The sequence below is a fragment of the Mixophyes fleayi genome, chromosome 2 (genome assembly GCF_038048845.1).
Source record: "Mixophyes fleayi isolate aMixFle1 chromosome 2, aMixFle1.hap1, whole genome shotgun sequence".
Classification (NCBI taxonomy): domain Eukaryota; kingdom Metazoa; phylum Chordata; class Amphibia; order Anura; family Limnodynastidae; genus Mixophyes; species Mixophyes fleayi.
Genome location: NC_134403.1, coordinates 60,043,366 through 60,053,849, shown reverse-complemented (window position 1 = coordinate 60,053,849; position 10,484 = coordinate 60,043,366). Strand labels below are relative to the sequence as shown.

Below are 10,484 nucleotides of genomic sequence, written 5' to 3'. Positions count from 1 at the left end.
GTGTTGTATATTTTTGTTTGTATGTAATCATTTTTTTGTGGAAATGCAACTCATGCATTTATTAAAAACACTGTTCAAACACTATTCTCTTTTATGTATATGATACTTTGTTACATTATTATATTGTGTACAAATAGGGTAATGTGAATTTTGCATTTACTGCTAATGCTGTCAAGCCACATCTGTACAATATTTTCAGGCATGGAGTTAGGGGGGTTTCCAGTTCCCTGGGAATTCCCCCTCCAGCCCGGGAATGGGGTGATGGCTGATAGGCCAAGCCACCTTATTGTGCGTGGCTGCAGATCATACAGATCTGTTCCTTCCCTCCCTTCCCCATTGTTTGTGCCCACTCCTATCTCTGCTGGTAACATCATGTCACACTTGGGATGCGCAAGTCTCACACATGTGATGTTCCATATGTAAAAGCAGAAAGAGAGAACTGCACAGACACATTTGAAAGAAGATAAATGTGGGGGGGAGGAGGGGAGTTGTAATGTAATGTGGGTAGAGGCATGGTTAACAATTTTATGTGATACCCCAAAACCTGAGTACCCTGGGGTGTATCTATATGTTTTTAATTTGTTAATTTAATTTGTTAATTGTTATAAGTGTTTATAAAGATTTAAAAAAAAAAAAAAAAAAAAAAGAATTCCTGAGGGAGAAGTGACAGTTGGGAGTGGTTGGTGGTTGTCGGGGGTGACAGTTGGGAGTGGTTGGTGGTTGTCGGGGTGACAGTTGGGAGTGGTTGGTGGTTGTCGGAGGTGACAGGGAGAGAGGAGTGTGATACTCAGGACCGCTGAGAGAGATCCCTGTGTCTGCATAGACTGAGAGAGAAAAGATAGAAACAGAATAAAAATTGTACAAAGTGATAAATAAGCAGATTAAAAGTGAAGAAAGTGTAAAAAGAGAAGAAGTGAGCAAAAGAGAGGTGTGAGGAAAAAGGAAAGCGCTGAAAATTACTAAGCAGGAGAGAGATCTGTGAATACACAACAGAGACTGAGCTATGTACTGAGGACAGTGTGAGAGGACAGAGACAAGTTGGAGTTGTATAATAACAGCAGACACAGTGCAGTATAACTCCCACCATTACATCACTGCAACTGGAAACATCAGCAGTTACTTAGATACATGTTATATATACTTGAACTGCTTACAAAAAAAAAATTTATGGGCCCCAACCACGTGCACCACTTCTTCAAATAGTTATTGAAATATTCAATGTAGATCTTAAAGTTATATTGAGAAATTATGGCGGAGATGTGTCGGGAAATTCGTAACCTCAAGAGTCAGCCGAATCCCCCATTAGTGGAACCTAGGTGGCGAATAGAGAGAAGAAGAGCCACCAGTGATTGGTGGGAGCCTCCACAGAGAAATAAAAGGAGAGCTTCTGACTGTTTCGATCTCCAAAGATGACCCATCTGCCACCGCTGCAACGCTCCTGTTGCAGCGGTCATATAGAACAAAATTGCCAACAAAGTGAGCATTTAAATGATGAGACCTCGATGGAGGAGGACCGATCCTCGGGAGGAACCATGGCAATAGAGCCATCTGCACAAGAGGGGTGGCCTTGTTACGTAGGAGAAAATCCCCCCACCTGAAGGTCCAGATAAACGGAGTGGTGCTGCCTGCAGTGTTGGACACGGGCTCTCAGGGGACAACGATACGCCTATCCAAGTTCCTACACCATTGGGAGGAGCAAGAAATTATGTCTGCACCTAGCACTTGGCCACACCTACTGGCTAGCAATGGTCAATCGATGACACATCGTGGCTACTGGAAGGCCGACATGCAGATAGGAAAGAGCACTTTACTCCAGCAGGGATTTGTTATCACCAATGTCCAGGAAAGTGATATACCTCCAGTAATCATTGGAATGAATGTTCTTCAAAATTGTCCAGAAGAGTTAATAGAAGCCCTCAAGAGTAAATCCAAGACAATGGTGCAGCCCGCAAAGCCGGCCTTTCAACATACTGTTCGGCTCCTACAGGGTTATCAAAAGTCTGCTGGTCCCCATATAAAGGTTTTGGGCACTGTCAAATGGTTTAATGTGCGTAAGGGCTATGGATTTATAAACAGGAATGACACCCAGGAAGACGTGTTTGTACACCAGACTGCCATTAAGAAGAACAACCCACAGAAGTATCTTCGCAGTGTGGGAGGTGGAGAGACTGTAGAGTTTGATGTGATAGAAGGGAGGAAAGGTGCTGAGGCAAGTAATGTAACTGGTCCTGGTGGTACTCCAGTCCAAGGCAGCAAACATGCAACAGATCGCAGCTATTATAGACACTATTCATATCGCAAACATCCTCCACAAAACTATCAGCAAAACTACCAAAAAAGAGAAACTGATGGAGAGAAGTCAGAAGATATTGAAAGTGTGCCAGAGGCAGAGTGTCCTAAACTGGAAAACCCTTACCGGAAATGTCCCTATTCACCATACTACTTAAAGAGACCATATGCATATAGACCGCAGTATCCTAATGCCACTCCAGTGCAGAATGCAGTGACGATAGGGAGCAAAGTGCTAAAAAAGAAGGGAACCAATTCCATACATTGTTACTGATATACCTAGAGAAGAGGTAGTTGTCTACCGTGTGACAACAGAAGATGGTCTTCGGGAAAGCCTGGTCCACAGGGATCAACTTAAGTTGTGTCCCATTCAATCTACTAGTAACCCAGAAGCACATGAACCCCAAGTGAAGAGTTCAACCTTCGCACAACCTGAGGTTTCTAATGATCCACTGAATCACATGCTGAGCATGTATTGGCCAATTGTGGCTACTTCAGAAACTCCTGAGCGGATGGAACACTTAGAGACTGTTGTCCGAATTACAGTGGAAGTTGAGATCTCCGATATCCCTTTTTTGAGACATTCAGAAAGAAGCACTAAAGGAGTTCCACCCCTTAGGTATAGACACTAGTATGTTAAGTCATGAAGACTGTGAGTAATGTTGTGTCATATAATTACGTGAAAAATGTCTCAAATCAAACTGTAATATGCAAATATTTCATGAGAATAGTGAATGTCTGTAAAAAATGTTCAGGCAATTTCTAGTGCGTGTGGACATGCATGTTTTTAGTGGGGAAGTATGTGATACCCCAAAACCGGAGTACCCTGGGGTGTATCTATATGTTTTTAATTTGTTAATTTAATTTGTTAATTGTTATAAGTGTTTATAAAGATTTTAAAAAAAAAGAAAGAATTCCTGAGGGAGAAGTGACAGTTGGGAGTGGTTGGTGGTTGCCGGGGGTGACAGTGGGGAGTGGTTGGTGGTTGCCAGGGGTGACAGTGGGGAGTGGTTGGTGGTTGCCGGGGGTGACAGGGAGAGAGGAGTGTGATACTCAGGACCGCTGAGAGAGATCCCTGTGTCTGCATAGACTGAGAGAGAAAAGATAGGGACTGGATGAAAATAGGACAAAGGGATATATAAGCAGATTAAAAGTGAAGAAAGTGTAAGAAGAGAAGAAGTGAGCAAAAAAGAGGTGTGAGGAAAAAGGAAAACGCTGAAAATTACTAAGCAGTAGAGAGATCTGTGAGTACACATCAGAGACTGAGCTATGTACTGAGGACAGTCACAATTGAAAGAAGATAAATGTGGGGGGAGGAGGGGAGTTGTAATGTAATGTGGGTAGAGGCATGGTTAACAATTTTATGTGATACCCCAAAACCTGAGTACCCTGGGGTGTATCTATATGTTTTTAATTTGTTAATTTAATTTGTTAATTGTTATAAGTGTTTATAAAGATTTAAAAAAAAATAAAAAAAAAAAAGAATTCCTGAGGGAGAAGTGACAGTTGGGAGTGGTTGGTGGTTGTCGGGGGTGACAGTTGGGAGTGGTTGGTGGTTGTCGGGGGTGACAGTGGGGAGTGGTTGGTGGTTGCCGGGGGTGACAGGGAGAGAGGAGGGTGATACTCAGGACCGCTGAGAGAGATCCCTGTGTCTGGATAAACAGAGAGTGATAAGATAGAAACAGAATGAAAATTGGTCAAAGTGATAAATAAGCAGATTAAAAGTGAAGAAAGTGTAAGAAGAGAAGAAGTGAGCAAAAGAGAGGTGTGAGGAAAAAGGAAATTGCTGAAAGTTACTAAGCAGGAGAGAGATCTGTGAATACACAACAGAGACTGAGCTATGTACTGAGGATAGTGTGAGAGGACAGAGACAAGTTGGAGTTGTATAATAACAGCAGACACAGTTCAGTATAACTCCCACCATTACATCACTGCAACTGGAAACATCAGCAGTTACTTAGATACATGTTATATATACTTGAACTGCTTACTAAAAAAAAAAAAAAAAAAAATTTATGGGCCCCAACCACGTGCACCACTTCTTCAAATAGTTATTGAAATATTCTATGTAGATCTTAAAGTTATATTGAGAAATTAAGTTATATATATTAATATTAGCGATGTCAGTGTTATTAGTATGGTGAATTTAAAGGTTTGTCAATTGTACATAGTTTTAAAGTGATAAGATATTGTTTAAAAATAATTGTTTGCTTCTAAAATAAATATCAGAATAATTAATAATAATAAAAGTGTTACGAGCCACGGCCGTGCCCAGCCGCCGCGACTCACTCACCCGCGTCCCGGCCGTCGCTATGGCGACCGGGGCGTCACTTTCGGCCATAACCCGGCCGTTGCCGGGGCAACCAGGAGACGCTTCAGTGCTGCATCCCGGCAATAGGAGGAGGCCGGGCGCAGCGTTCATTCTACAGCCTGTGGGCTAATTAAAATGGGCAGATTATAGGAGGCAATTACAGGTATTAGCCTGCAACTCTGCAGGCCAGGGGCAAGCCCTGATTGGCTCTGTTAGTGACTGCTTTATTAACCTGCAGGAGTGTGTTCAACCTGTGATTGGTTCAGCTGGGTATTTAAGGCAATGAGGTCTGCTGCCTCATTGCCGGTTATAGTTCTGTATCCAGTCTGTTAGCCTGCTCCCTGCTTGTTCCTGTCTATTGGACCCTGTTACTGCTTACCCGTGTATGACCCTTGGCTTGAATTTGGACCCTGCTTGTGAATCTCGTGACCCTGACCTCTGGCTTGGACTCCACTCCGCTGGCCTGGGTTCTCCCCAGCCGGTGCACACTTCTCGACCCTCTGCCAGTCTGCAGCCCAGTCTGTCCCCACCATCAGGGGCTCCAGTGAATACCTGACTGGTAGAGTAGACTCCGGGTTGTGTCGTGCCGGCTAGCGGGGTTCCTAACAAAAAGGAAGTTAGTTAAGAATACACTTGTGTCATTTTAAATCTCTGGAAAAATCTCCTTACCTCTCTGGTGCAATTTCAACGTATTACTCTACATAACACCACGCAGGGTATTACATTTAGTGAGGGTGGGGGTTAATCATTTAATGTTGATGTCTAATGCTTCTTTGAGTATGTGCATAAAATATCTGGGTCTGTAGGTGTGTCATGTAAGCAGGAGCAGATTGGCCATCCGGCTCTTCTGACAAATACCAGAAGGGCTTATGGTTAGATGACCCGATCTGGCTGGCAGTCTGCCCGAGCAGCAACTCCATCTGCCCGAGCAGCAGCACATTTCCCCTTCCTGGAAAGGACCCTCGCCAGGTCACATGACTGCTGCGGTTACATGGTGCACAGGAGAGGCAGCCGCAGCAGCAATGTACTTGTTCCTGAGTATCTGCTGACATTAACTGCTCATTAAGTAAGAGGAACGCTGGTAAGCTGGAGACAATGGTTGTGGTCAGATGGGGCATGTGAGGGGAATGCTGGTAAGCTGGGGGGCATGTGAGGGGAACGCTGGTAAGCTGGGGGCATGTGAGGGGAATGCTGAAGTGCACAAGGCATGTGAGGGGAATGCTGATAAGCTGGGGGGCATGTGAGGGGAACGCTGGTAAGCTGGGGGCATGTGAGGGGAATGCTGGTAAGCTGGGGGCATGTGAGGAGAATACTGGTAAGCTAGGGGCATGTGAGGGGAATGCTGGTAAGCTAGGGGCATGTGAGGGGAACGCTGGTAAGCTGGGGGCATGTGAGGGGAATGCTGGTAAACTGGGGGCATGTGAGGGGAATGCTGGTAAACTGGGGGCATGTGAGGGGAATGCTGGTAAACTGGGGGCATGTGAGGGGAATGCTGGTAAGCTGGGGGCATGTGAGGGGAATGCTGGTAAGCTGGGGGGCATGTGAGGGGAATGCAGGTAAATTGGGGGCATGTGAGGGGGATACTGGTAATCTGGGGGCATGTGAGGGGAATGCTGGTAAGCTGGGGGGCATGTGATGGGAATGCTGGTAAACTGGGGGCATGTGAGGGGAATGCTGGTAAACTGGGGGCATGTACGGGGAACTCTGGTTTGTAAAAGACATGTAAGGGGAACGCTGGTCTACAGTGGGGCATGTTAATATAATCAGCAATGGAAGTTCTTAATATAATGTGTGATGAAAGTGAGTGGGGGGTTTTAATATAATAATAGGATCTATTCACATTTATTCACAATAACTGATCTAGTAAACAGCAGAGAGAAAGTTGTTTAAGTAATGGATGAACAGACAGGGTTTTGGTAATATAACTGTGACACCCCCTTTCCTCGGTGAGGGTGTGTGTACTAATCTTTGTGTGTCCTGTCTGCAAATGAACTCTTTACCTTATGTGCAGTTTTGCGCAGTGCCTCCACCTTAGTCGAAGTACTGTAGGCTCTTCGTGGGGTAGTGTTTTGGGGTTAGCAACAACAGAGAGAGACCAAGGAACCCTCACACACACAAAGGAAATATTCTCACACCAAATTGGTCTTTCATTTTTATATAAAATTATACTACTATAGTGTGAACAATACAATAGCATAAGCATGACAAAATACTACAACATTTTGTCCATAGCACCTAAAATAGATCTCTCTAGTATATTATAAACTTGAGGTACCTATATTACCACTTATATAATACTTCCTATACTAAAATATTGATATAAATCTATACACGATATCTATCTAAATTACTTTAAACCTCTATAAACATTTAAAATAGCAATACAGTCCTCATTACGCAAATACATATATCCATATGGATATGCAGCTTTATCACAAGGCAGTTGGAATATAGGCCCCTTCTTTCAGTTCCAATATAAAGCAGTTGGCAGCCTGGAGTGCAAGACAATGTCCTCTATGTAAATATTACTTGTAGTACAGAACACTTTTGCTGCTTTCTCTTGATTCAATTAAGTCTAATCACTCTAACTAACTATCCCTATCTAGCTAACGAATATGGCTCAGTCCAATCGCTTGAATAATATAAGAAACATGGGTACTTATCAGCCTCTCTCTTTCTGTCTTTGCTTCTCTGTTCATATCTCTCACAGCAGTCTTTCTATGCAGCGCTGGTCTCTCTCATCACCGCTGTATCCCTTGTTCAATACTGTTTCCTCTCCTCTCCTCCATACTCCTTCTCCTCTTCCCACTGCTACCATCAACTGCCAGTATCCAGTCATTCCTCTCACCTGTCACTTCTTTCTCGCTCCGTTGGTCTAAGTGATGTCACTGTGAGCACAGCTTTATCAATCCCTGACATTAGTGCATATATGCGGACCATCATGTCTGCCAGCACTACACAGCACTACATGACCATTTTGCAAATAGTCTTATTGCTTGTTCCACAGTCTTCACCAATACTTGTTCTGAGAATTGACAACATTAAGGATGAAGTCACTTAAACTCATTCACAGATGTGAATGTCTCTGTGAAATAGTGTAGTGTAATATTGATGCCAAACAGGCATTTTGCCAAATTGCAATGGGGATTTAATTATTCCCCCAGGTGCGCAGCTAGGGTTGATAAACATAAATCCCAAACTTCAGGCTTGCTGCCTAGGTGCGATCCTTGATTCACAACTATTCTCTATATCTAAATCATGTTACATACATCTAAAAAGCTTTTAAAGAATACGTACATATCTCACACTGCAAAAACTTTAATTTATGCTTTCATTGTCTCCCGCATTGACTATTGCAATTCCCCCCTTACTGGTCTACCAATAAACAGATTCAAACCCCTACGATCTATTTTACATGCAGCAGCTAGATTGATTTTCCTTGCAAACTGTTCCTCCTCTGCTGAGCCATTCTGTCAGTCTCTACATTGGTTGCCTGTTTTTTACAGAATCCAATATAAAATTCTTCTTCTAACATGCAAGGCCATCAATAAAACTGTACCAACATACATCTCCTCACTTGTCTCAAAATATCTCCCAACTCGACAACTCCGTTCTGCCCAAGGTCTGCGTCTCTCATCCACTCTCATTCCAGTTTGCTGGACTTTTTTCGAGCTGCACCCACTCTGTGTAATTCCCTCCTTCGCAAAATAAGACTTTCCCACCTCTTCTGGCAAGCTTATAAAATTCCTCAACCTCACTAGGTTACCCTATTACCACCCTTTACACAATTCACACAAAACAGTAACCCTCTGACCAGAGACCAACATTGCTGTGTGACTGGATCAAATAGCATACCTATCAGTTTTCATCTTTGCAATCTGGCTGGACCAAGTATGTAGATTTGACCTTATGTATCAGACTCCCATTGACCTATAGATTGTAACCTTGCGAGCAGAGCCATCTTACCTCTTTGTTTTACCCAGTATTGATTATTACTGTGTTTGTCCCCAATTGTAAAGCGGCACAGAATTTGTTGGCGCTATAAAAATAAATGATGATGATGATGATGATGATATAAGAGGAAACTTTCTTAATTCTAGTTATACTGGAATTGGAATCAGAATCATATACAAATTCAAATAAATCAAGCTAGTAGTTATAAATCAATTTATTAAAGTATCAAAAGGTAAATTCATATTAAAAATGTTTGATTAAAAAGGTGGGATGGGTGGGAAATTACTGGAGATGTGGGGGAGAATTTTCAATGCCAAATTTAATAAGCAAGAAATCTGCAAGGTTCTGTCATAAGACATATGCTCAGCCCTGCCGGGCAGCCGGACTATCCACCAATAGGCCCGGCGCGTTGAAGCTCCGTCCCGTCCGCTGTTAGGGCAGAGCTTACGTGGAACACCTGACTGGCGATATCGGCGGTGACTGCGCGGTGCAGAGAGAAAAAGGTCTTTCATGCATTCCCCTAAATAATTTACTTTACAAAGAACTTAGGCATTGAGGAGAATTTGTCATGAAAAGTGTGTTTAATCCTATGGATATTTAAACACAACTTAAAGCAATGAAATGTAGATTGTCAGTTTCACACTGTTAGTCATTAGCATACGTTTCTAGATTTCTTTACTTTAAAATCCTTCATGTGTGTTTGTGCCGAATCTTGTCTGTTCTTCTTGTTAATTCTCTTTTGAGTGTCAGTCAATGGTTGTGATAAGGGCAAATACTGTCTCTGTCTATGTTTTTGTCCTGTGAATGTTCTCCTATAACCAACTAGCAGAACTCAACAGTTTATATCATCAGACTCCTTAAGAACATGGATGCAAACGTTAAAATAGTTTCTGGGACACTTTGCTGCTGAGTAGGTGCATGTAAGCTCCTTAAACCCTGCAAAGGTACTACAAACATTATAATAATTTGTTGATCGAATGAATAAATGGTAAAATGGTAAATAGTCTGCAAAAAGATAAAGATATATTTGAGAGCACTTTTATGTGAATGCAGCGTTTTATGTGATGGCAGTATAGAGAGAGATCGAGTACTGCATATAGTAACAATATGTTACATTACAATATTCAGGGATGACTCTGCAGGTCCTGTGACATTCGGGTTTGACCAGTGTGTTGATGGCTGGCACAGTGTTCCCATGGATATGTTCAACACATTATGACATTGTGCTTAAAAATGCTGCGTCTGCACATTCCACCATCGCCATGTCCCCCAAACCCACCCCCCCAATCCCTGCTCTAATCTCATCCCTAACTCCCCCTTTACTTAATATTGTGTTTATATTACACTATGTCCACTGGCTGGGACGCTTTAGGTCAGAAATTTTAAGAAGGTACAGAAAGATTTCTATCCAAACACTTGGTAAGCCCCTAGCCTGGACGGGGAAGGGATCAGATACAGAGAAGGAATGATTCCCTGGTGCTGTGCCCCCATCTAGCCCAAGTTGTCATTTCTAGTCCCTCCCAGCATTGCACACAGCACCACATGTCTGCTGTCAGCAGAGGAAAAAGCTTGGACATCTGTATTCAGTAACACAATCCATGCACATAACAGAGAATCCTTAGTCACAGGTGATGTGATGGATTTCCCAGGTTTCTGCAGTGAAAGGCAAACGAATGACAGAGCAGTGATATAAAACAGAAGTGAGTAAAATAATGTCTGCTTTAGAAGCCATAGAGAGGCAAGTACAAAAACCTACACAAAAGAGGCTTAGGTAGCCTGTAACTTTCCAGGCTACCTGATACCGGCAACACCCCCTCTGGCTGGCCACACCTCTATGATGCCTGACCACACCCCCTCTGGTGGGCCCCTAGCGTTGCAGTCCCCCGGTGGGCCCTTCATACCTCAGTCCGACACTGCATATGCTGCTTGT

At 43.1% G+C, this 10,484-nt stretch overlaps 1 protein-coding gene across 1 annotated transcript; it reads left to right on the top strand.

The window, feature by feature from the left end:
* Positions 1-1,695: 1,695 nt before the first annotated feature.
* On the top strand, positions 1,696-3,205 carry LOC142140102 (Y-box-binding protein 1-like). Its single transcript, XM_075197960.1, has one exon. The coding sequence runs from the start codon at positions 1,706-1,708 to the stop codon at positions 2,561-2,563; it is 858 nt and encodes a 285-aa protein (XP_075054061.1). The 5' UTR covers positions 1,696-1,705; the 3' UTR covers positions 2,564-3,205.
* The last annotated feature ends 7,279 nt before the right edge of the window (positions 3,206-10,484 follow it).